Source organism: Amblyraja radiata, chromosome 23, assembly GCF_010909765.2.
Source record: "Amblyraja radiata isolate CabotCenter1 chromosome 23, sAmbRad1.1.pri, whole genome shotgun sequence".
Classification (NCBI taxonomy): domain Eukaryota; kingdom Metazoa; phylum Chordata; class Chondrichthyes; order Rajiformes; family Rajidae; genus Amblyraja; species Amblyraja radiata.
In genome coordinates, this window is record NC_045978.1 from 25,656,641 (window position 1) to 25,684,371 (window position 27,731).

The window sequence follows — 27,731 nt, forward strand, 5'->3', positions numbered from 1 at the left end:
TACAGTTTTAAATAAGAATATCACATTAGTAGTCTGAGATGAATTTACTAAGGAATCATTTTAGTTTAGTTTAAACGGCGTGGAAACAGGCCCTACGGCCCACCGAGTCCTCACTGACCAGCGATTCCCGCACACTAACGCTATCCTACACGAGGGACAATTTACAATTTTACTGAGGCCAATTAATCTATACACCTGAACGTCATTGGAGTGTGGGAGGATACTGGAGCATCCCGGGAAAACCCACGCAGGTCACGTGGAGAATGTACAAACTCCATACAGACAGCACCTGTGGCCAGGATCAAACCCGGGTCCCTGGCGATGTAAGGCAGGAAATCTACTGCTACACCACTGTGCCATCCAGTGAGACCTTACGTGTGGGACTGAGAAATATGGGGGTGATCACCTTGCTGCGATTGTACCATGGGCCCCCAAATTGTCAATGGTAATTAGAGCAACAGATATGCAGGGAGATTGCAGGATTTGCATGAGAATGTTTGAAGTATGGTTAGTAAGTTTGCCGATGCCACAAAATTAGGTGGTTTCGTAAACAGTAAAGGAGATTAACAAAAATTACAGTGGGATCTTCATCAGATGTGTGAGTAGCCAAGAAATTAATTCAGCAAAGTGTGAGGTGTTCCATTTTTTGGAAGTCAAACCAGGGTGGGGCTTTCAAAGTGAGCAGTCGGGAACTGGGGAGTGTTGTGAAACAAAGGAACCTAGGTGTACAAGTACACAGTTCTTTGAAAGGTGTCACAGATGGACAGGGAGCTGAAGAAAGTTTTTGGCTTTCATCAGTCAGGAATTGCGTATAAAAGTTGGGATGTTATGTAACATTTGTACAAGATGTCGGTGAGGACACACACAGGGTATTGTGCTCAGTTTTGGTCACCTTGCTTCAGAAAAGATGTCATTAAGCTGGAAAGAGTGCAGAAAACATTTGCGAGGATGTTGCCAGGATGGAGTTACAGAATAAGGTTGGGCAGTGTAGGACTTTATTCCTTGGAGTGTAGGATACTGAAGGGTGTATAATACTATGAGGGGCATAGACAGTGTGAATGCACATGGTTGGGGAATCAAAAACAAGAAGGCAAAGGTTTGAGGTGAGAGGGCAAAGATTTAATAGGAACCCGAGGGGAAACATTTTCCTCAGAGGGTGGTACATATATGGAACAATCTGCCAGAGGAAGTGGTTGTTGCAGGTACTATTTTAACATTTAAAATACATTTGGACAGGTACATGGACAGGAAAGGTTCTGAGGAAGGATTTAGCTATTTGTTCCACTGTTGCATCACCAACTGCCGGCAACTATTTAATACTGTTAACAGAAATAAAGTACAAGTAAGAATTGGCAAGAACACTTACTTTCTACACCTTTCATCTCTTCTGACTTTAAGGTCTACTTTAGCACTCTTTAGCTCTCTCCTGGCTTGACCAATTTGGTCTTTCTTTGCATCAATCTAAAGACAAAACAGTGAGGAAAGAATTATGGATATAGATCCACACAAAGCAAGGATAGACACAAAAAGCTGGAGTAACTCAGCGGGTCAGACAGCATCTCTGGAGAAAAGGAATAGGTGATGTTTTGGGTCGAGACACTTCTTCAGACCCTTCTTCTGATTGTCACCTATTCCTTATCTCCAGAGATGTTGTCTGACCCACTGAGTTACTCCGGCTTTTTGTGTCTATCTTCGGTTTAAACCAGCATCTGCAGTTCCTTCCTAAACCAAGCAAGGATTCTACTCATTGTTACGTCGGTGGTAGCAGGTGGGGTTGCCTCATTCAGTGCATTTGAAAGGCGTGATCAATAAACCTATTTTACTACTCTTTGGCTGAATGGGACCACAACAAAACCACTCGCATTCCCAGACTCTTTAACACCACATCAAAAGTTGCTCCTTTCCTGTCGCAATAGCCTAGTTCGTTTAATGGCTGGTTTACATAAAACACTTGCAACATGCTATTGGTAGTATTTACTGTTATTATCCCTGAAATAAGCGAACAAAATCAATTTTTGCTCTTTTATTCTGTTGCTGAGCGCCGTAGCACTGGGTGAATATCTTCATCGTAGGGATTGCAGCAATTCAAGGTGGCTGATCACCACCCCCTCAATGGCAATAAAATCTGCTCTTGCAACAATCTCATAATCTTCGATCAAATTAAAAGGGAATATTAACAGCATGTAGCAACAAAAGGGAATAAGTCAGCCGGGCATTCGTCACACTTACACCCATAGTTCCTTGTTCAAAAGGGAACTGCAGATGCTGGAATATCGAAGGTACACAAAATTGCTGGAGGAACTCAGCGGGTGCAGCAGCATCTATGGAGCGAAGGAAATAGGCGACGTTTCGGGCCGAAACCCTTCTTCAGACTGAAGAAGGGTTTCGGCCCGAAACGTCGCCTATTTCCTTCGCTCCATAGATGCTGCTGCACCCGCTGAGTTCCTCCAGCAATTTTGTGTACCTCCCATAGTTCCTTACTGCGCAGGGAAAGGCTATTTTAGTTTAGGTTAGGGATACAGCATGAAAACAGGGCCTTCGCCCCACGCCAACCATTGATCACCCGTTCTATGTTATCCACTTTCTATTCACTTGCTACATATTAGGGGCATTTTGCAGAGGCCAATGAACCTATAAATGCAAAACTTTGGGATAAAACCAGAGCACCTGGAGGAAACACACCCTGTCACAGGGAGACCGTACAATCTCCACACCCGGGGACAGCATCCGTGGTCAGAATCGAACTCGAGTCCCTGGCACAGTAAGGCAGCAGCTCTACTGCTGTGCCACTGCGCCACCCTTTCTTGAGATTGCATGGGAAAGCAGTAATTCCCAACTGGATCATCAACCAATCGATGTATAGATTTGATAGAATCAAATGCGTAGGTGGAATTGCAGGGTGCAGGTAGGAGTAGAAATATGGGCTGATAATTTCTCTTACTGGCATATTTGGATGGGGCTTCTTGTTGGCCAAATACCCACTTAACCCAGACACTGAATGCAATTCAAACCGCCCAGCGTTGCTCCCGGTGGAATTTACAGGGTCCTTAACAAATGGTTACTGTATACACGGACTGATGTGGTGGTGGGGTGGAAAAACTCTTAACTCACCTTGATCTGCAGGTTTTGCATTGACTTCTCAAATGTTTTGGGGGGTGCCCTTTGATGGTTACAAAGGATAGCGACTGCTCGGTTGGCACGATTGTAAGAAAGTATTTTTGCTGCAACATTTTCATCCGCTATAAACAAAACAAACACAGATTATTAGGAGCTGTGTAGTCAGTGATTAGTGATGAAGGAGGCATTGCTACAGTGCAGTGCATCGTAAATTTCTCTCCTCACCACAGTATGGCCCATGCACTGGGCCTCCACTTCCTTAGAAGGCTTAGTAAGTTTAGTATGTCCCCAACAACTCTCACCCACTTCTACAGATGCGCCGTAGAAAGCATTTTATCGGGATGCACCACAGTATGGTTTGGGAACAGCTCCATCCAAGACCGCAAGGCCACCAGCATAATGAAGCCCGGCCACTCCCTCTTCTCCTCACTCCCATCGGGCAAAAGGTATAGAAGTGTGAAAACGCACAACTCCAGATTCATGGACAGTTTCTTCCCAGCTGTTATCTGGCAACCAAACCATCCTATCACCATCTAGAGTGGTCCTGAGCTACCATCAACCACATTGGAGACTCTTGGACTACCTTTGAACATACTTTACTGGACTTTATCTTGTACTAAAAGTTATTCCCTTTATCATGTATCTGTATATTGTGGATGGCTCGATTCTAATTATGTATTATCTTTCCACTGACTGGCTAGCATGCAACAAAAGGTTTTCACTGTACTTTGGTACATGTGACAATAAATTAAACTCATCTTGGAGACAAGGAATTCCATATTTATGCCAATAAAATACCATGGTATTAATCCCAACACCCCCCATTCCCGAGCTTTGTCACTGCTCAGGTCTGTTTCAATTAAATGTGCTGAGATTTCCTCTTGTAAATGGCCCTCATGATCCCTCTGGAAGATCGTTGGTTTGGCACCATTACTTTAGAGTTAAGTGTCACCAGCTGCATTGGGGTTTGGACTAAAGTAATTAAGAAAAATCTGGTCCATTAACTAAAGCATTAAAAGTACTCTCTTGGTAACACATCTGGGGAATGATTCTTCAGTACATCCTGGCAACGCAGTACCGTAGCTAAACCTGTACTTTGTTCAATTTCTTATGTCAATGGAAACAGTGATAAAAAGTAGCAAAGGGATGAAAGTAGCCCCAACAGCCAGAGTGATGCTAGATCACAGATACCAGTGTAAACGCCACTTACGGTTGGTCAGTTCCTTCAGCTGCTGCTGCAGGGTGATAGAAGCATTGTAGGTACGGAATACTTTAGCCGTAAGTCCGTCCATTAGCTCCTGGAGATGTTTGTTGAGGATTGAAGTCTATATATATATATAAATAAAAAAAAATAAAGCATCAGAAATAGAACCGGCAGGGTAAAAAGCAAACCCTCAAGTGGTTACTTTGAAAGACATGGGTCAGTTGGTAGCACACTGTTTATGTAATAAAAATCATACAACAGAATGGTGGCTGGCACACAGAGAAAGGGAGCACTGCCATTGGATCCGTGCAGCAATAAATGTAAGCAATGGCAATTGGCCATATCATCTCAACAGATCTGTAAAATTCAGTGGCCCACAGTTCATAGCATGGCTACTTACATTGAGTCGGTCAAAAAGGTCATCTTCAGGTTGCTTGTTCTCCATAAATAATTGAAGGTTCTTGAATACCTATGATAAGAACATAATGAGATGCATCAACCTCACTTCAAACTTTACTTACCCAGTTCAAAAATAACCCCCACCCTTCTTGTTATTCTGGGTCCCTTCATTGCCCTATGCCCTCTCTCTAGTTGGTAATTTCTCATCCCTTCTTTTATAATTCAGGCAATTTTATTGAATATAATTGCAGCCAAGTCCTGTGCTAGGTTTAACAATCTGCAGTCCATTTTATTCTGCAAATTCTATTGTAACTTAAAAGTATTCTGTGATACCCATTTGATCGAAAGATACTGCATGGAAACAGGCCCTTCAGCCCACTTAAGATAGACACAAATTGATGGAGTAACAGCGGGTCAGGCAGCATCTCTGGAGTAAAGGGATGGGTAACATTTTGGGTCGGGACCTTTCTTCAGACCTTCATCCTTGGGCCCACGGAGGCCACGCCGACAATCACTTGCCCGTTCACATTAGTTTTATGTTATCCGACTTTCACATTCACTTCCTAAACACTAGGAGGCAATTTATCAACGTCAACTAACCTGCAAACCTGCACGTTTTGAGATGTGGGCAGAAACCGAAGCATCCAGAGGAAAGCCATGTGGTCATTGGGAGAACATGCAAACTCCACACTGACAGCACACCCAAAGTCAGGATCGAATCAGGGTTTCTGGTATTGTAAGGCAGCAGCTCATTCACATGCTTCTAAGAGCCATTTCTCTAAGAGTTTCCTTCATTTTAATAATGTGACATACCAATATACAGACCATCTTAAACAAAATGTAATAAACTAACACATAATATAATTTTCCCCACGGGACAAGAGCTTCACTTCTAGTTTCAGGAGTAATATATGGAAATCCATTTGACGCTCCACAGCAAAACGAAGTGCTATGGCAGAGGTAAGGACTGTACTATGCGTCATACATGAGGTGTACAATGAGGGTTGATAAACAGCGGGAGAAGCCAAGTTTTCAGAGATGGAAGTGTTGGTGAAAACAGATCGACAATTCTGAATTGGACCATGCAGATGTCATCTACAGGTCATCAAACTCTTTAACATGGCTCTTTAAACTCCTACATTACTTCGAACATGCAAGAACATATACACTATCTGTTAAACAGATAAAACCAGCATGTGTTCACAGTACATTGGACTACATAACGCTTGCTCCAATATGGGAAGATAGGAATTTAACCTTGCTTTGTTGACCTGGAAACATTGGTTTATGGCAGTATAAAAACAATAAACTCCAATTGTCATTGGCCAAGGGCTAATTAGCCAGGAAACATCTCCACTTCAATCAACAAACAGCTAGGTAAAGCATACTTTTTTTTAAATCAGTCTGCATCGAGTCTCACAGAGAAACAGGACATACTTATCTGAAGTGCTAGAAGTTTACTATCCCATGCACAATGAAGCCTACAATGGACAAAGCACGATTTCTGAACTTAACAATATTCAAATCTTTATCATTGGATTATGTATCCAAGCCAGGGATCCAATACACACCAGAGACATAACAATGATCTTTAAGTTAAAATTTAAAAAAAGCTGAAATAAAACAAATGGTGGAAATATCACCAGATCAGGTGGCATCTGTAGAAAAAGAACCAGAGATAATGCTTCTAATTAATCAATTTTAATTACATTCAGAGAAAGTATTTTGTACTTCTCCTACTTCCGATAAAAACGCTAATGTTGTCTCTCTTTCTGCAGTTGCAGCCTGGCTTACTAACCATTTCTAGTATTTCTTAGTTTCAGGATTCCAGCATCAGCAGTTTACTTACATCACTGCCATAACATTCAGTCTGACTGCTTAACTATCTTTGTTTGTTGCTAAACAATTACTGCTGTTGCAAAAATAAAGTGTTATTCCCAATTTATTTTCTCTCCCTTCTAGATTCTGCATCTAATGGCAACACTGTAGTAAACTACCTATACTGGCAAACGAGGCATCATTACTGGACAATTTAGGGTGGCACAGTGGTGTAGCTGGTAGAACTGCTGCCTTGCAGCGCCAGAGATCCGGTTCAATCCTGCCCTCAGGTGTTGAGTGTGTGGAGTTTGCATGGGCTTCCTCCGGTTTCCTCCCACATCCCAAACATGCGCGGGTTTGTAGGTTAATTGCACTCTGTAAATAGTCTCAAGTGTGTATGGGGTGGGTGTGAAAGTAGGATAACATAGAGTAGTCCGAACAGGTGATTGATGGTTGGCACAGAATCGGTGGGCTGATGGGCCTGCTTTTGTGCTAAATCACTAAACTAACCGTAAAAATCATTTCCAGAGTACGAACCATGATTCTGGAACCAGGAATCATCTAGAAACAAAATCGGGTAGCTCAGTGGCACAACTAGTAGAGCTGCTGCATCAGAGCACCAGAGACATGGGTTTAAACGATCCTGACCTCTTGCTGTCTGTGTGAAGTTTGCACATGCTCCGTATGAAATCTTTTTTTTCCCCTGGGTGCTCTGGATTCCCACCCCCCATCCCAAAGGTGTGCGGGTTTGTAAGTTAATTGTCCTTTGTAAAATTGCCCCCAATGTCAACTTGGTGGTCAAAGAGCTCAGTTTCCATGCTGTATCTCTAAACTATACTAAAACCCCAGGAGAAAATCCGGGGGGTGAAAACAATGGGGAGATCATTCCTAGTTTAGCTTGGTAACACTTGTAGTTATAAACGAATAGGGGAGTTAAACAATGAAAGAATCAACAGCAGTACCACAAGATCTTACCCTTTTTTCCACAGGCACCTTGTTGTAGTATCGAATGGAATCTTTACCCAAGAAATCAAATTCAACCATGAATTCCTGACCGTCAAGCTCAGTGTGCAGGTTAATATGTTCCACTCGCAGGGAACAACAACCTACTGTGTCCGCTGTCTCCCCTTCTTCCTTCTCATTCCCAGCTCTCAATGCCAGCTACATTAAAAGAGAAAAAAACAAAAGTAGAGATAATTGTTTGGAAGGCAATGGTTGCGTTGAAGGATTCAGTAGGGAAACGATTGTGCTGCAGAAGGCCAGGTTTATATGGAAACAATCAGAAACTGCATACGACCGAGTATTCTGGCAAATGAACAAAACACTAAACGAGTCCAAGATTGAAGGAATACGTCACCCGCCACTGATTTTCTGGCACCCTTGGTTCCAGAGCATTTCTTGAATATCCGTTTTGCCGGACCTTCAGAGGTCAGGGCCGCGGAGCAGAGTCAAATGGTACCGGAGTGGTCTGCCTAGGCTGCAGAGATTTGGCCTGCAAAGTCAGCCTCAGATATTGGGCTATGGGAACTGATCTGCCGACTCCGGCTGGGCCAGAGTTCTAGACCCCGGCCGCAGGGTGCAAATATGACCCGCTGATCAGCAGCGAAAGTCGGCTATGTGAATACTGTTTATGATCTGCGACTGTTTATGATGTGCGCTGTCCTAATTTTGTCCGGGTTAAAGGAGGTGCAGGATCACCAGCTGCCGGAAAATCGGTGGTGGATCTGTACTCCATCTCTGCCACCCACACCCATCTCCAACAGCACAGGCAACACGGCTTTCACTCACCTTGTCAATAAAGTAAAGTGCAACAGCACGCTGCCGGACTTTCATCTCCTTGGACTTCCAGTCTTCCCTGTACTGGGCACGTATCTTGTCGACAAGTTTCTTCAGCGTCCGAGCAGTCTCGTATTTCTGCCAATCCTTTTCACCCTATTTAAGCAGAAAGTATCATTAGCTTGTCCCCACCATTGACTGGCACCTCAGATTTGGGGTCATAGTCAGCTAATAGTTCACAAATGCGTAAGATGGCACCAATGAAAATCATGGGTTTAACACAGGTGGAAAATAACTAATCTCTGACACCTGGATGTAGTTGGCAGATCATAATGGTGAAAACTAACAGGTCCTTATTCCCCAAGACTGCATAATCACATTATGTATAACACGTAACTATCGCAACTTATAAGAAACAGTTAGACATGTACATTGCTAGGATAGGTTTAAGAGGGATATGGGCCAAATGCAGGCAGGTGCGACTAGTGTAGATGGAACATATTGGTCGGTGTGGGCAAGTTGGGCCGAAGGGCATGTTTCCACGCTGTATGACAATGACAACAATGGATTAAAAAGCAGTAACTTTACTTTTAATAAGGCAAATAATTTATTGAACGATATTTTATGATTCAATAAAAGGTGGCAATTGTTCAAGACAAGGGCAAGACTTATCACAAGCTGATAGCTTCCAAATGCAGCAGCAAAATTTGCAAAGCTATTGACGGTGTGGGAAAGAACTGCAGATGCTGGTTTAAATCGAAGGGAGACACAAAAAACTGGAGTAACTCAACAGGTCAGGCAGCATCTCTGGAGAGAAGGAACGGGTGATGTTTCGGGTCGAGACCCTTCTTCAGACTGACAGTGATACTGCTTATTTTAAATGATTGTGTTTGTATTACTTTTGTTCCCTCATTGCCCCCATCTTCCCATCCTCCTCACAACAGGGAATTGGGATCTTGATTATTTTATCAGAGTATAATAATTTCCACAGTACACCACCTCCAAGCAGTGATGAATCCAGCTACAGCTCTTTGCCTGTGACTAACCACTAGCTAGTTGCTGTTTTAGCCTCAAAAGGTCTCAACATACCTTAATTCTGGAGCTGGGGTTCAGCATGATGTATTTGATAGAGCCCTGGATATTCTCCGTCCACGAGACCAGCCAAGTCACCTTGTTGTCATGTCGGACCTCTTTCCACCTTTGGCCTGGAGGTGGTTGTGGAATCTTGGAGCCCCTGGGGATAATGGGGAACAGCTCAATAACAGGTCAGTGGGAACTATGCTGCCAACATTTTCCAAGTCTCATCTTCACCAGCCTCACTGTACGGTTGAAAAACAAATCACTTACCAGTCTTCATAAAAGATCAAATAGTAGATAGCCCTAAATGACAACAGCAAGCGAATAATCACAGTAAGCAGGCTCACAGTTCGTTCTGCAAATTCCAGTTCTTTCCCACGTAATTAGTAAAGCAGCAATCACCATTCATTTCTATCCTATTTCACATCTATCCTTTGATCTCTGGCCTTTATCCACCATTGCCAATCAACCCCCCCTCCCCAACCCCCTTCATGTGTATTAACCTGCCAGGCTTGTCCTGCCCCTCCTCTCTTTCAGCTTTCTTTCCCCTCCTACCACCAGTCTGAAGAACAGTCCTGACCCGGTGTCACCAACCCATGCTCACTAGAGATGCTGCCTGTCCACCAAGTTACTCCAGCACTGTGCGTCTATTTTTGTAAACCAGGATCGACAGCTCCTTGTATGCACCACTCATCATGCCAGACAGCTTTGTCTGCATTATTTCTGAATTTAAAAAATGTGATATTTTCCATTATCTAAAATATGGCCTTAACAAGATGCTCAAATGGTGTCAACAAATGCAGTTTGGTCCCTGGTTCAGAATTTCGTGCTGGGGATGGCATGAAGCAACAGGTATTTGTCACCACTTGAGGGAGCACCAAGATCGAGCAATGGAAGGAGATCAAATGGGTTTATGCAGTAATAGCTAACTAGCCCACACATCTCCCTGCAAAACACTAAAGGGCCTGTCCCACTCGGCGATTTTTTTCGGCGACTGCGGGTGTCATATCAGTGTTGCCAAAAGATTTTGAACATTTCAAAATCCAGCGGCGACAAAAAAAACGTTGCAACACTTGAAAAAACATCGCCCATCATACGTCATCACGCCGCGTCATACATCATCACACCGCATATTGTTCGGTGACCAGATACGTCAGTCAATGATGCCGGCAGTCGCCGAAAAAAATTACCAAGTGGGATAGGCCCTTAACACAGCAGGTCAGGCAGCTTCTGAGAAGGGAATCTTTGGGTCAGGATCCTTCTTCAGACTGAAAAGGGGTACTGAAATGGAACATCAACTATCCATTCTCTCAACAGTTTCTTAAGCACATTGTGTTTGACTCAAGATTCCAGCACGTGCAATTCTTTGTGTCTCCACACATCTCCCTTATTTACAGGGCATTTGACTGGTTTGGAACCATCTGGTAGCCACTCATCTAGTAACCTATAAACCTTTCAAAATCATTTTGTTTTCAGGATCTAAGATTTAAGAATTCCAAGATTCCAAGGGGCGGCATGGTGGCGCAGTGGTAGAGTTGCTGCCTTACAACGCTTACACCGCCAGAGACCCAGGTTTGACCCCGACTACGGGTGCTGTCTGTGGAGTTTGTACGGTCTCCCCGTGACTGCATAGGCTTTCTCCGAAATCTTCGGTTTCCTCCCACACTCAAGACGTACAGGGTTTGTAGGTTAATTGGCTTGTTATAAATGTAAATTGTCCCTTGTGTGTGTAGGCTAGTGCCAATGTGCGGAGATCGCTGGTCGGTGCTGACTCAGTGGGCCGAAGGGCCTGTTTCCACGCAGCATCTCTAAACTCTAAAATTTAGACCAAGAATTTCAAGCTTCCAATGGGGAAGAAGGAATGATAATAAATGTTGGACTTGCAAGAATTCCATTGTCACAAAAGTTACTGATGAAACGTCAACAAAAATATGTTCTTCAAACTTTCCTTGGAGCATGTGGGGTGATCTTATCGAGGTGTATGAAATCATGAGAGAAATAGATTGGGTAGACATACAGAGTCTCTTGCCCCGAGTAAGGGAATTGAGAACCAGAGGACATCGGTTTAAGGTGAAGGGGTAAATATTAAACGGGAACCTGAGGGTAACTTTTTCCACACAAAGGCTGGTGGGTGAATGGAACAAGCTGTCAGAGGAGGCAGGTACTATTGTAAAGTTTAGGAAACAATTAGGCAGGCACATGGATATGACAGCTTTAAAGTGATATGGGCCAAACACTGGCACGTGGGATTATTGTACATGGGACATGTTGGTCAGCGTGGCCAAATTGGGCTGAGGGCCTGTTTCAACGCTGTATTTGTGACTCAAAAATCATTTCCTGCTTGTAAAAGTGAGTTGGGAAAGTCCCTTAGTTGGGGAAGTGATCACCTCGAACAGCGGCACGGTGGCGCAGCAGTAGAGTTGCTGCCTTACAGCCAATGCAGCGTTGGAGACCCGGGTCCTATCCAGACTGTCTGTACATAGTTTGTACGTTCTCCCTGTGACCTGCGTGGGTTTTCTCTGGGACCCTCGGTTTCCTCCCACACTCCAAAGACGTACAGGTACGTAGGTTGATTGGCTTGGTAAATGTAAAAAAATGTCCCTAGTGGGTGTAGGATAGTGTTAATATGCGGGGATCGCTGGTCGGCGCTGACCCGGTGGGCTGAAGGGCCTGTGTCTCTAAATAAACTCTCCAACAACCCTCGACAAATAAGGCCTTCTTTGTGTAAAAGGCACAAAATGGCAAGTGACATTTCCATAAACATTCATGACACTTTCACCCAATGTTCACAATTCGCAAGCAGTAGGAACCAAGTGAAATTTATGAATGAGAACCTTTAAAAAAAGTCCACAACCCAACTTAGCAGTCCAATCCAGAGTTAATAAACAACTGCACGCAGTCCAAAAGGTGCTCTAGCAAAGGAAGGCGTCTCAGTGCAATGAATCAAACATGTTATTCTGTAATGGTCTGCCCTGTACTGGGCTTCAAATGTTATTTACTGGATCATGATCCAGAAGATTTTCCAAATAAACTTTTGAGTTGTTAATGATGAATTGGCAAAGCCCTAGTTTATCCTCTGATACTCACTTACTACAGTTGATGATGATGTCCTGAGGTCTGCTCCTTCTCTTCAGCATGCCCATCTTTGGGTGGTTCCCACGGCCACGGAAAAGCCCTGGCGGCTCAATCCTGAAGTTTGCGATCCGCTCTTTGTGGTTGTCCATTATACAATAACCATATTCCTGTACAAGCTTCTCATTATCTTCTTTCAATTTCTAGAATAAAGGGGAAGAACAATCATTTAAGAAAATGTAGTGATTCAGAAAATTCCAAATTTAACCCCTCTTTCCTACAAGTCTAACACTCTACTTAAATTTAGGGAGGCACAGGGGCACAAACGGCAGCAATACAGCACCAGAGACCCGGTTTCAATCCTGACCACGGGTGTTGTCTGTACTGTGGTTCTCCTTGCGACCGGGTGTTTTCTCCGGGTGTCTGGTTTCCTCCCATACTCCAAAGATGTATAGGTTTGTTGACTAATTAGTTTCTGTAAATTGTAACTTGTCCCTAGAACGAAGGATAGTGCTAGCATATGGGGTGATCACTGGTCAACATGGACTCAGTGGGCTGAAGGGCCTGTTTCCATTCGGCATCTCTACACTAAAATCTAAAGTTTCAGAAATTTATGACCACCCAATCTCAGATTTTGGAAGTTCATCAGGACTCAGTGTCTCCATGCTCCCTTTCAGTGGCTCCCAGCGGTCACTGGCTTTCAATGCTACTGACTTCAGCAGGGGTCAGAGAATGTAGGCTGGGTACTAAATGAGTGCTTTGCATCGGTATCCACCAAGGAGGACGTGGACGATAGCGAGATCAGTGTTGAGGTATACTAATATGCTAGGGCGTTTGAGATCAAGGAGGTGATGTTGGGTTTTTTGAAAAACATTAAAGTGGATAAATCCCCAGAGTCTAACAGGATCAACTCCAGGTCATTGAGAAGTGGGGGAGTGATTGCAGGGACCTTGACATAGATCTTTGAATCATTTCTAGCCACAGATCAGGTTCTGGTCACAATGTCATTCATTTGTCTAAGGGAATTATTAAGGAAATTATAGGCTGGTGATCCTCACATCAATGGTCGGGAAATTATTAGGGAGTTATCTATGGGATAGGATTCACTTGGATTTGGAAAAGAATGGGCAATTAGGGACAGTCAGCATGGCAGCTTTAAACCGAATTTGAGTGTTGTGAAGAGGTGTGAAGGCAATTGGAAACACAAGAAACTGCAGATGCTGGAAGGTTGAACAATTGTCTGTTGCTATTGTCTGTTACTATTGTAAAGCGACTTTGAGTCTTAGAAAAGCGCTATAAAAATTAAATGTATTATTATTAAAACACAATGTGCTGGAGGAACTCAGCTGGTTGGACACCAACTGTGGATGAAATGGACATTCAGTGTATGGGTCAGGATCCTTGTTCACACTGCGGAAGAAGAGTCTGAAGGTGAACCCGGACCCAAAATATCGCATGCCCACTCCCTCTACTGATGCTGCGTGTGGGAAGGAACAGAAAATGCTGTTTACACCGAAGAGAGACACTAAATGCTGGAGTAACTCAGCAGGTAAGGCAGCATCTCCGGAGAAAAGGAATAGGTGACGTTTCTGGTCGAGGCTAGGCACAAAAAGCTAGAGTAATTCAGCAGGACAGGCATCTCTGGAGAGAAGGAATGGGTGACGTTTCGGGTCGAGACCCTTCCATTTGAGGTCTGATGAAGGGTCTTGACCCAAAACGTCACCTATTATTTTTCTCCAGAGATGCTGCCTGACCTGCTGAGTTACTCCAGCATTTTGTGTCTACCCTCCACAGATGATGCCTGACTGACAGTGCTCCTCCAGCACTTTGTGTTCTGCTGTTATTGGCAAAGGTGATCGATGCGGGTAGGGTGATGGACGTTGTGTACATAGATTCTAGCAAGATATTTTATAAAACCACTCATGGTAGGAAGATCCAGAAGATTAAGATGCATGGGATCCAGAGTGTGGCATTTGGATTCAGAACTAGTTTACTCATTGAAAGTGGGTAATATTGCAAGGGTGCCATTCTGGTTGTAGGTCTGTGACCAGTGGTGTTCCGCAGGGCTCAGTGGCAGGACTTCTGTTCTTCAAAAATGACTCGGACAAAAATATCGATGGGTTGGTTTGTAAAGTTGCATATGACATAAAATTTGGTGGAGCTGCAGGTATTGAAGATAGTGTCAAAGGATGCAACAATATATAGATCAGTTACGGATGTGGGCAGAGAAATGGCAGATGGAAGTTTAAACTGATCAAGTGCGAGATGTTGCACTTTGGGAGGTCGAATGCAAGGGGAAAGTATACTATTAATGGCATGCTCCTTAATAGCATTGATGTACAGGGCCATCTTGGGGTCAAAGTCCATGGCGCCCTGAATGTGGCGACATATGTAGAGAGAGTGGCAAAGTAGATGTATGGCATGTTTGCCGTTATCGCCCCTAGGTAGTTGAAGTCATATTTCACAAAGATTTGGTTAGGCTGCATTTGTACTAATGTGCATAGTGGAGTCTTTGGGGAGGGCACAGAAGCGATTTGGTGGATGCTGCCTGGATAAGCTGGCATTCGCTTTAAGGACCTGTTGGACAATCTTGGATAGTTTTCTGTGGAGCTTTGGAGACTGAAAGAAGACTTGAGAGCAATGTATAAAATTATGAGGGTTATAGATAGGGTAGGAGTCAGAACCTTTATCCCAGGCAGTTTACAGTATACAGTGTCCTCCATAATGCTTGGGACAAAGACCCATCATTTATTTATTTGCCTCTGTACTCCACAATTTGAGATTTGCAATAGAAAAAAAAAATCACATGTGGTTAAAGTACACATTGTCAGATTATAATAAAGGCCGTTTTTATACATTTTAGTTTCACCATGTAGAAATTATAGCAGTGTTTATACAGCACCCCCCCCCCCCATTTCAGGGCACCATAATGTTTGGGACACAGCAATGTCATGTAAATGAAAGTAGTCATGTTTAGTATTTTGTTGCACATCCTTTGCATGCAATGACTGCTTGAAGTCTGTGATTCATAGACATCACCAGTTGCTGGATGTCTTCTCTGGTGATGCTCTGCCAGGCCTGTATTGCAGCCATCTTTAGCTTGTTTTGGGGGCTAGTTCCCTTCAGTTTTCTCTTCAGCATATAAAAGGCATTCTCAATTTGGTTCAGATCAGGTGATTGCCTTGGCCACTCAAGAATTGAAGCTTTGAAAAATAATTTAGCTTTGAAAAACTCCTTTGTTGCTTTAGCAGTATGTCTGGGATCATTGTCCTGCTGTAGAATGAACCGCCGGCCAATGAGTTTTGAGGCATTTGTTTGAACTTGAGCAGATAGGATGTATCTATACACTTCAGAATTCATTAAGCTACCACCATCAGCAGTGAATATAAGTGAGCTAGTACCTTAAGCAGCCGTACATGCCTAGGCCATAACACCCCCACCACTGTGTTTCACAGATGAGGTGGTATGCTTTGGATCTTGGGCAGTTCCTTCTCTTCTCCATACTTTGCTCTAGCCATCACTCTGATATAAGTTAATCTTCATCTCATCTGTCCACCATAACTTTTTCCAGAATTGTGGTTGTTCTTTTAAGTACTTCTTGGCAACCTGTAACCCGGCCAATTTATGCGGCTAACCAGTGGTTTGCATCTTGCAGTGTAGCCTCTGTATTTCTGTTCATGAAGTTATTATAGAGAGAATTCTTCTGTCATTAGCTGTGAAGGTTTTCCTTGGTCTGCCAGTCCCTTTGCGATTAGTAAGCTCACCAGTGCTCTCCTTCTTCTTAATGATGTTCCAAACAGTTGATTTTGGTCAGCCTAAGGTTTGTCTGATGTCTCTAACAGTTGTATTCTTGTTTCTCAGTTTCATTGGCACAACTTTGGTCCTCATGTTGATAAACAGCAATAAAAGTTTCCAACGGTGATGGAAAGACTGGAGGAAAGACTAGGTGCTGCAAGCTCTCTTATACCTACATTAAGGAGGCAATTAAACACACCCGAGCAATTACAAACACCTGAGAAGCCATGTGTCCCAAACTTTACGGTGCCCTGAAATGGGGGGACCATGTGTAAACACAGCTGTAATTTCTACATGGTGAAACCAAAATGTATAAAATACCCGTTAATAAAATCTGTACTTTAACCACATATGATTTCTTCTCAAATTGTGGAGTAGAGGCAAATAAATAAATGACGGGACTTTGTCCCAAACATTATGGAGGGCACTGTAACAGGCACAGCATTCATGACTGGCAAACACAAGGGGAAGTACGAAAACGTGTCACATGGGATGCTCATCGACATTCTCATTTGAGAAATTGCTTAACTCGACTCATCTCCTACGGTGACACAGCGGTAGAGTTGCTGCCTTACAGCAGCAGAAACTCGGGTGTTTGTACGGAGTTTGTACGTTCACCCCGCGACCGCGTGGGTTTCCCTCGGGTGCTGCAGTTTCCTCCCACACTCCAAAGACGTACAGGTTTGTAGGTTAATTGGCTTCGGTAAAGATTGTAAATTGTCCCCAGTGTGTGGGGCAGTGCTGTTGTAACGGGGATCGCTGGTCGGCTTGGAATCAGTGGGCCGAAGGGCCTATTTCCACGCTGTATCTCTAAACCTAAACACAAACCTGTTTCTCTGCTTTGGACATCAGCTTGCGAGCTTCTGACTGCGCCTTGAAATGTTGGTTCATTTCTTCAAAGTTGCATTTGTTGAGATCCGTTATTACCACTTTCTCTTCTGGTTTCATTTCCTACATTGGAACAGGACTTTAATTAATGCTCTCAGCGGCAAAGACCAGTGTAACAAAAACTTGACTTGATTCAGTTGTGTTTATTGCCATGTGCACAATTACGGTCAGGTACAGTACGATTCAAACCTTACCTGTAAGCAGCATCACAGACATATAAACAACACATAAAAACATGTTTTTCATAAATTATACAAGAGTGAAAAGAAAAAGGCTGCAAATAATAAGGCACCATAGTACAGATACACAATTAGAGAACAAGCCCATGTAGTGCAAGAGGTGGACTGTAGTGTTATGTTTTTGTGCAAACAAATCCTAATGCAAAAATCAATGGTTGCTGTGTTAGTATATTAGTCTATATATTAGTCCTCAAGCCTCGAGCCAACACTCCCTACCTCTACTCCGGATCTCTGCAACTCATTCCTCCACTTTTTCGCTGATAAAATCAGCACCATCTATCAATCTTTATCCCCTGTACCCGACTCCCCAGCATCTACTCCATCACCTACCAAGGCCCCTCCTTTCAACATCTCCACTGACCTCCTTACCCCTCCTCCACACTGCTTCCTCTCCCAGTTTGACCTGGTCACCCCTATTGAAATCTCCAAATTCATCAGCTCTTCCAAACCCACTACCTGCTCCCTTGACCCTCTCCCCACTCCCCTGTTGAAGTCCTGCCTCCCCGTTCTCTGCCCCTACCTCACTAATCTCTTCAACTCCTCATTGTCCCAAGGAATTGTCCCCTCCGCTTTCAAAACTGCTGCCGTTACACCAATCTTAAAGAAACCTGGTCTTGATCCCTCCTCTCTCATTAACTACCGCCCAATCTCAAACCTCCCCTTTCTTTCAAAAACCCTGGAGCGTATCGTTGCGTCGCAACTTCATTCCCACCTCCTTGCGTATAACCTACTTGAACCCCTCCAATCTGGCTTTCGCCCCCTCCATAGCACAAACTGCTCAAAGTCCTCAACGACCTCCTCACCTCTGCTGACACACTGGTTCCCTCAACAACCTCATCCTCCTCGACCTGAGCGCAGCCTTCGATACAGTGAACCATAACATCCTGCTCACCAGACTCAAAGACCTCGGCATTGAAGGCTCTGCACTCAGCTGGCTCCGTTCCTACCTTTCCAACAGATCCCACTTCATCTCTCTCCACAACCACACCTCTGCTACAGCCGCAGTCACTCAAGGCGTTCCCCAAGTCTCCGTACTCGGCCCCCTCCTCTTCATCATCTACATCCTCCCCCTTGATCAGATACTCCGCCACTTCAATCTGGACTTCCACTGTTACGCTGATGACACCCAGATTTACCTTGGCACCAAATCCCCCCACAACCCCCCCCTCACCCATATCAACTCCTGTTTGTCAGCTATAAAAACCTGGATGCAACATAATTTCCTCAAACTCAACAGCGATAAGACAGAATTCCTCCTCATAGGCTCCAAAGCCACACTCAGCAAAATCAATAACCCCACTCTCACCATCGACGGCACCACTGTCTCCCCATCTCCCCAGGCCCGCAACCTTGGCGTGATCTTTGATTCCACCCTCTCCCTTGAGCCTCACATCCACCATGTCATTAAAACCTCCTTCTTTCATCTCCGCAACATCGCCAAACTCAGACCCTCTCTCACACCGCCTGCTGCTGAAAGACTCATCCATGCCTTCATCTCCTCCCGACTGGACTATTGCAACTCACTTCTCCTTGGCATCAGCTCCACCTACATCAACCGACTCCAACTGGTCCAGAACGCAGCCGCCCGACTCATCACCCACACCAAATCCTGGCATCACATCATTCCAGTCCTCAAAAAACTTCATTGGCTTCCCATCTCCCACCGGATCACCTACAAAATCCTGGTCCTCACCTACAAAGCCCTCCACCATCTGGCCCCCCCATATCTCACTGACCTCCTCTCCCCCTACCAACCCTCACGGTCCCTCAGATCCACATCAGCCGGTCTCCTCTCCGTCCACAAGTCCAACCTCCGCAGTTTTGGGGACAGAGCCTTCTCCAGGGCAGCTCCCAGGCTCTGGAACTCCCTCCCCCAACTGATCCGCAATTCCGTGTCCCTCACCATCTTCCAGTCCCGCCTCAAGACCCATCTCTTCACCTCTGCCTATCCTTAGCCCCACGTCCCCGTCCCTTTTCATCTGTGCATTAATTGCCTCATACTGTGTTTTGTATTAAATTCTGTCTTTACTTTGTGTACTAGTCATGTCTCTACTATTTATTTCATTCCCCTTACATGTTTTTCCTCTACATGCTCAATTTTTGTAAGGTGTCCTTGAGACTCTTGAAAGGCGCCCATAAATAAAATTTATTATTATTATTATTATATTTCAAAATAGCATTGGGCAAAGAGAAGAACTAGGTCAACCAAACACGACGGTAGAAGTTGTTAAAGAGCAAAACAGTGGTAAGAGCAAGCAAAATCAACTGCTGTATAAAGATATATTAGTCTTGCTGAACTGTCAGTGGGAATGAGGGAAAGCACATAGATCATCCAAATTTACTCAACCCAAGCTTTACACAATTTCAAAGTGCGCAAGCAATTTTGGGGAAAATCAAGTCAGGACTTGAGAACCTTGTTTAAGATAAATTATCCCTTCTCAGTTACAAAGTTTTTCTGAACCACACATCTTCCTACCCAACCCCCTAAAAGAACAGCTTTCATCATTTCTCAAGCCTTGTCCAACTCTGGTCTCAGCTTCATAAATTGGGAAGATTGTACAATCTATCTGACAACTATCCACCACAGAAAGAAAGACAAATATGAAGCCTGTCCTCAATATATGTAATTGACCAGACTGCAGCCTGGATTAGGGGGCATTGGGTACAAGGAGAGATTGGACACAGTGAGATACTTTTCTCTGGAGTGTCGTAGATAGTCAGAACTCTCTTTTTCTCCAGGGTATTAGGTCAAAGACCAAAAGTGTCCTCCATAATGTTTGGGGCAAAGACACATCATTTATTTATTTGCCTCTGTACTCCATTATTTGAGATTTGTAATAGAATAGAGTAATAGTTGAGGCCAGTTCATTGGCTATATTTAAGAGGGAGTTAGATGTGGCCCTTGAGGCTAAAGGGATCAGGGGGTATGGAGAGAAGGCAGGTACAGGATACCGAGTTGGATGATCAGCCATGATCATATTGAATGGCGGTACAGGCTCGAAGGGCCGAATGGCCCACTCCTGCACCTATTTTCTATGTTTCTAATATAATAAAATCACATGTGGTTAAAGTGCACATTGTCAGATTTTATTAAAGGGTATTTTTATACATTTTGGTTTCACCATATAAGAAATTACAGCTGTGTTTATACATAGTACCCCCATTTCAGGGCACCATAATGTTTGGGACACATGACTTCACAGGTGTTTGTAATCGCTCAGGTGTGTTTAAATGCCTCCTTAATGCAGGTATAAGAGAGCTCTCAGCACCAAGTCTTTCCTCCAATCTTTCCATCACCTTTGGAAACTTTTATTGCTGTTTATCAACACGAGGACCAAAGTTGTGCCAATGAAAGTCAAAGAAGCCATTATGAGACTGAGAAGCAAGAATAAAACTGTTAGAGACATCAGCCTAGCCTTAGGCTTACCAAAATCAACTGTTTGGAACATCATTAAGAAGAAAGAGAGCACTGGTGAGCTTACTAATCACAAAGAGACTGGCAGGCCAAGGAAGACCTCCACAGCTGATGACCGAATTCTCTCTATAATAAAGAAAAATCCCAAAACACCTGTCCGACAGATCAGAAACACTCTTCAGGTGTGGATTTGTCAATGACCACTGCCCGCAGAAGACTTCATGAACAGAAATACAGAGGCAAACCACTGGTTAGCCGCAAAAATAGGATGGCCAGGTTACAGTTTGCCAAGAAGTACTTTAAACAGTTCTAGAAAAAGGTCTTGTGGACAGATGAGACGAAGATTAAGTTATATCAGAGTGATGGCAAGAGCAAAGTATGGAGGAGAGAAGGAACTGCCCAAGATCCAAAGCATACCACCTCATCTGTGAAACACAGTGGTGGGGGTGTTATGGCCTGGGCATGTATGGTTGCTGAAAGTACCATCACTTATCTTCATTGGTGATACAACTGCTGATGGCAGTAGCATTATGAATTCTGAAGTGTATAGACATATCCCATCTGCTCAAGTTTAAACAAATGCCTCATAACTCATTGGCCGACGGTTCATTCTACGGCAAGACAATCCTAAAAAATACTGCTAAAGCAACAAAGGAGTTTTTCAAGGCTAAAAAAAGGTCAATTCTTGAGTGCCCATCACCAGATCTGAACCCAATGCCTTTTATATGCTGAAGAGAAAGCTGAAGGGGACTAGCCCCCAAAACAAGCCTAAGCTAACGATGGCTGCAATACAGGCATGGCAGAGCATCACCAGAGAAGACACCCTGCAACTGGTGATGTCCAGGAATCACAGACTTCAAGCAGTGATTGCATGCAAAGGATATGCAACAAAATACTAAACATGACATTGCTGTGTCCCAAACATTATGGTGCCCTGAAATGGGGGGGACTGTATAAACACTGCTGTAATTTCTAAATGGTGAAACCAATATGTATAAAAACGGCCTTCATTAAAATCTGACAACGTGCACTTGAACCACATGTGATTTTTTTCTATGACAACTCTCAAATCGTGGAGTAGAGACAAATAAATAAATGATGGGTCTTTGTCCCAAACATTATGGAGGGCACTGTAGCTTTAAGGTGACAGTTTAAAGGAGATGTGAGTGGCAACGTTTTTTTTCCACACAGTTGATGGGTGCCTAGAACTCACTGCCAGGAGTGTGGAAGCAGATATGATAATGGTGTGAAGAGGAAATGGATATGCAGGGAATGGATCATGTGCAAGCAGAGGGGATTAGTTTAACCTGGTACCATGTTTGGCACAGACATTCTGGGCCGAAGGGCCTGTTCCTGTGCTGCACTGCTTTATGTTCCAAGAACTAGCAAGATCAAACCACAATCAATTTGTTCTTTCAAGTTACTAGCTTCGGTTGACCAAGTCCTCAGTTAGTAATGGATTTAATTTATTAGAAGACTTTGGGTTAGAGCCTCACTACTGAAAGCCAATCTCAAAATCCAGGCAAACGTTCCAATACAATACTGGGGGATTTGTGCATTCCTGTTATGATTGCAGCCTGAAAAACTGCCGTTTCCACCTGTAAAGCAAGGCCACATCTGTGATGATCCCAATTAAGTGCAGCAGTGGATTCTGCTTTAGAATGAATTCGCAATCCAAAAGAAGCCTGCACTACTCTGCGAACTTACCTTTCGCCAGTCTTTGAAAAAGTTCTTCCTAAAGATATCTTTCGTTGTATACTCGTGATCAAGCATTTTACCAAAGAATGTCGCAACCTCTTCACACTGAGGGCTCAGCTTCATATGCTTCCCTAAATATATTAAAAAGAAGTGTGAAATCAGGCACCACACATAAATAAGCTGCCTTGGAAGCACAAGCACAGCTGAGCACCAATTTAACTTACAAATGTTTTAAACAATATTCCGTTCTATTTTAGCTCAATGCATTGCCTTGATGGTATTGTGAGTACACAAGTATTGAACTGTCACATGGTACCAGCCCACCAGCGATTTTCCGGCACACTTGGTTCCAGAGCCGTGATGGATTATCCGTTTGGCTGGACCAACAGAGGTCATGGGTGATTAGTGGCCGGCATGAAGTTGGTGGGCCTGGTTCTGTGCTGTATCTCTAAACACATCAATTTCTACTTCTACGGTTTAACCAACATATACTCCTATCCAAAACAAAATGTATTCTCTATCTTTCCGCCTGAAGAAAGGTTCTCTTACAATCCAGCGGGATGAATATTGATTTCTCTACTTTCAAGTAGCCCTTGCATCCCCTCTCTTTGTCTGCCCGTTCCTCACCCACCCTAGTCATTGTCTATGTAACTCGTTATTACGCTGCCCACAGCGGGGTGATTCCTTGATCATTGTTGCTTTTTCGCAAATCTTTCATCCATTTGATCTATATCTCTCTCTATCTCACCATCTATACCTCTTGTTTCCCTTACCCCAGACTGTCTGAAGAAGAGTCTCGACCCAAAACAACGGCTATTCTTTTTCTCCAGAGATGTCCTCTGACCCGCTGTGTTACTCCAGGCTTTTGTGTCTATCTTCAGATTTTGCAATCCTAACCCAGCAAGTGAACTGTGCTTTTCTCTCTCCCTCCCTCTCCACTTCCCCCCAGAATTCATTTCAGGTGACGACCTCCCCATTCTAATTCCTTTGCTTGGTTTCCCTGCAGAAGGCAATGGTAATGAGGCACTATCTACAATGGTTTAAGAGGTCTAATTTAAACAGACATGCATGCATCATATATTCCACAAACAGGTCTCTTGCTCAACCCAGAACCTCCTGTTCACGCAAGTGAACAATCGGGTATGTGTGCACAGGGTACATTTTAACTGTAACTGGAGATAAGTAAAAAGGGAAATAGAAAAGACCCCAAATATAATCGGTTATCAAATCAGAGATGAGTGGAACTGAACATCTGTTCATGTGTAAAAAAGGCCAATCATTCTGCTAGCAGATATGGAGTAATTCAGTCTCAATGTAGCAACTCCTACATTCTCTGCTATTGAGCCAATGACTCACTAAAAATCAGACACATTAAAATACTGAAAAACAATTAATTGAAATTAGCATATTGGGAACAAAGTCTCTGACAAGAGGTGAGGACTGAATGAGAGGAGATGCTGATACAATCTGGAGTCTCAACACCTGATGCTCCACATTCAATTCCCCTGCTTCAAGAATATATGATTTTATTGTCCAAATACCTTGTGCAGATCATCTAAGCGACAAATGCCCACTTTAATCAATTACACCCTGGTTAACATCCATGCGAAAAATAACACCTTTTTGATGGGAGAAAAAAAATAAAACCCCTACAATCAGAGTTTAAAGAATTGTTTATTTTGAACAAATACTTCATACACAAAAATGTTTCTATTTTAAATACCCAATGCACTGCCTGAAGTTCCACTTGCTTCGAGTATCTTTTTCAGTAACCAGAGTACAACGTTAGAGATACAATGCGGAAACAGGAAAGAATTGCTTCGCCCCTAAAGGACGCAGAGTACTGGGGTATCTCAGTGGATCAGGCAGCATCTCCGGAGAATGTGGATAGGTGACATTTTGGGTCTTTACTTTTGCCCAAGATGCAGGACAGAACACTACAGATCCATCTTCCCTGTGGCTATCAAATATTGCAGCTCCTCCCCCTTCTGTCGTGGGGTAGACTGAGACTGCCACCCCCCACCTCCTCAATCTTTGCACATCCCCATAGCCTTTCCACTAATCACTTTAATTTGACGTTTCATGCATTTTGTGTTTTGTGTTTTTTTTTATGGCTGTTGGCAAATTAATTTCACTCGTGGGATAAATACAGTTCTATCGTATCGTATCTTATTTCAGAGATACAGCGCAAAAACAGACCCTTCGGCTCACCGAGTCCACGCCGACCAGCTATCACTCCGCGCACTATCCTACACACTTGTGCCACTTTTACCAAAGCCAATTAACCTACCTATCTATCTATATTTAAAACTCTGTGTGTGTCTGGCTGAGTGGCTGAGTGCGTTTCTGACTTGTGGCTGCCAGCCATTGATTCGTTGCTACGCCAACACCCGACCCACAAACGCCCTGATTTTTTCCATTTCGGTAGAAATTTCACTTTTCATTCCGTATCCACTCCTCATTAAATTTCGTCGTGTTTATGTACACATTTTTAATAAAATCCTTCTCCCCCTCCCCCCCACACTCACTCATTTGTCGCCTCCTGCTGGCCAGCGACCATAACGGCTGCTGGTGCCCCCATCTCGCCTCAAAGACACCATTTAAAAACAGCCGCACTGCTGATTCCTGAGCCGCTTGAGTTGGAGGACCATGTCTACCGTGGGGGCTACGGGTAGGGAACAGCTGCGTTGGGGGAGCAGACCCAACGGGTCTGCACTTGGCCTAGTAAACCTGTATATCTTTGGAATGTGGGAAAAAACCCACGGTCACAGTGAAGGCGTACAAACTCCATGCAGACAGTGCCCATTGTCAGGATCAAACCTGGGTCTCTAGTGCTGTAGAGCAACAACTCTATCGCTCTGCCACTGTGCCGCCCAGAAAATGGAAAAACATAAAATAACCACAGAAAATAAAATAACTAGTGCAAGGCTCTCTCCAACAAGATCTGCTTTTCTTTTTTCCCCCTGAAAAACCACAATCACTACTTATAGTAATGAAACAAAATAAATTGTCTGTATCCCACATGCCACATTGACTCAAAATATGTGAGGGGATTGGTATCTTCATTGGCAGCAGAAAACCAATTATAGCTGCTATGGGTAGAATAACCCTCGACACAACTTTGAAACATGGTTGTGGTGCTGTCAGATCCGGACCTTCATATGAACACAAGAGTCTTCTTGTATTGGGACACAAAGTGCCGAAATAACTCAGCTGATCAGGCAGCATCTCTGGAGAACATGGATAGGTGACATTTCGGGTTGGGACCTTGCTTGAAAACATCACCTATCCATGTTCTCCAGAGATGCTGCCTGACCCACTGAGTTATGCCTTTTTTGCAAACCAGCATCTGCATTTCTTTGAGTCTATATATTACACTGTCTCCCAAAAAGGACACAGCACTATCACACAAATACTGAGGAGCTTTCAAAATCGGCAGGTTACATATTTCACTGAAGACATCCAGTTGATTCCACATAAGATACCAAATTGCTCGAAATATGAACAGCACCTCAGAGTATCTGGAATCACAAGTGGTGATGAACACGAGCCCTGGTGTTATCAGCCGATATGAAGGGAGGATAACAACAATCGCCTTGCACCTCACGACCAACCACAGGTCCACCACTGATTTGCCAACACCCTTAGTTCCAGAGCCTTTCTGGATTATGTGTATTGCCAGACCAAGAGAGGTCACGGCTTTGAGGAGGGGGCCTAAGATACTGGACCCCAAAGTTTTTCCAGAGCCCCGACCATGGGAGGCAAATTTGGCCTGCATATTGGCCGCGGAAATTGGCTACGAGAACTGATTTGCGGGCAGTTCTAGAGGGGGTAAATTCGATGCAGATGCCCCGGGGGGTGGGGGTGTGTGAGAGAGACAGCTAATTGTCGGAATATCGGTGGTGGACCTGTATTTTTCTAGTTACGGCCATTGGCATCATGTTGAGGGCAGTCACGGACTAATATTTCCTGACTCGCAGCACCACTTTCTAATAACATGTCTATATTGTAAATATATTCACAACTGAAACATAATGATAAAAGTTTCTTGCATTCAGCTCCCCAATTTGCTTTTCTCAGCCACCCCTCCTCTATTCTCAATTGGATATTATAAATGTCAACATGCTTATTCTGCTCTCTTACCATCGTAATAGAATTTAACTTTATCTGGGAGAGGAAGGTAGGGCGGTGCAAACACTGGGCCCCTGTGTTCCAAAAATTTCCATTTCACACCATCTGTATAGCGTTCTTCTTCCCACCTGCACAAAAGAAAATATGCTTGAGAGATTTTTATATAACTTAACTAGGCTGCTGCCATCATTGAACTATCAATTCACTTCCCTCATCAAAAGGCTTATTAAAAAGACTGTTGATACAATAACTTTTTCTTATACCTTGCATGAACCTCTGCAAATTCAGGAGCTTTCGACAAAAGCAACTAAACATTGTGCCATTTTCTAAACAATTTAGATAGCGAGTGCCAAGAGAATCTGCATGCACCCACATGCTAAAAAGCAAGCAGTCTCTCTCTTCTTCGATCAACATACCATGCAAAACTCGTCTTGCTTCCATTTCTCCAAATTGCTGCCATCACTTCCTTATGACCCAGTATAAAATGGCTGGCAGGTGCCGTGCACTTAGTTAGGCTTCCTACCAGTCTCGCGCATATCTCTCTGCACTTGGTTATTTGAAAAGGAATGGATGTTAACAATTACATATCTGTACAGCAAACCTCATTTTGTTATATTCGGTGTTTAATTTATTTTTTAATGCCTTGAAGTAGTCTGAGATATTATAATTATTTAAAAAAATTAAAGTGCATGAAGCAACAAGTGAAATTCAGGTAGACAAAAATGCTGGGGAAACTCAGCGGGCGTGGCAGCATCTATGGAGCGAAGGAAATAGGCAACATTTTGGGCCAAACCCCTTCAGAGTAGTTTTCTAAATCATGTTTCAAAGTGATCACGGTTACAATTAATGGTTTGGCTCATAAAGTCTTTCCCACTTCCACTATAATTGTACCACCTACAATCTAACCAGCTGCTTTAACAGTTGTCCGATTCTTGGATTGATCTGATTCAGTTCCATTCCTGGAACCCAAATTAATGCCCTCTGATGGAAATTAGAAGCAACACATTTAAATTCATGTGTGACCAAGGGGTGTGAACAGCAGGAAATAAAAGCAGCTCTAAAACTGCTGCTAGTCAAGTCCGACAAAAGCTCAGTGCTGTGT

At 43.7% G+C, this 27,731-nt stretch overlaps 1 protein-coding gene across 1 annotated transcript in view; it reads right to left on the reverse strand.

Annotated features, from left to right (window-relative positions):
- Window positions 1-27,731, reverse strand: part of top1 (DNA topoisomerase I) — a 77,539-nt gene that overhangs the window by 8,595 nt on the left and 41,213 nt on the right. The window contains exons 9-19 of the mRNA XM_033041872.1: window positions 26,642-26,757; window positions 22,508-22,629; window positions 17,087-17,209; window positions 12,479-12,666; window positions 9,404-9,548; window positions 8,327-8,470; window positions 7,514-7,699; window positions 4,722-4,790; window positions 4,328-4,442; window positions 3,112-3,239; window positions 1,367-1,461 (exon numbers count right to left, since the gene is read on the reverse strand). Of these exons, the coding sequence (XP_032897763.1) occupies window positions 1,367-1,461; window positions 3,112-3,239; window positions 4,328-4,442; window positions 4,722-4,790; window positions 7,514-7,699; window positions 8,327-8,470; window positions 9,404-9,548; window positions 12,479-12,666; window positions 17,087-17,209; window positions 22,508-22,629; window positions 26,642-26,757 (1,431 nt within the window). The remainder of the gene's footprint in view (window positions 1-1,366; window positions 1,462-3,111; window positions 3,240-4,327; window positions 4,443-4,721; window positions 4,791-7,513; window positions 7,700-8,326; window positions 8,471-9,403; window positions 9,549-12,478; window positions 12,667-17,086; window positions 17,210-22,507; window positions 22,630-26,641; window positions 26,758-27,731) is intronic.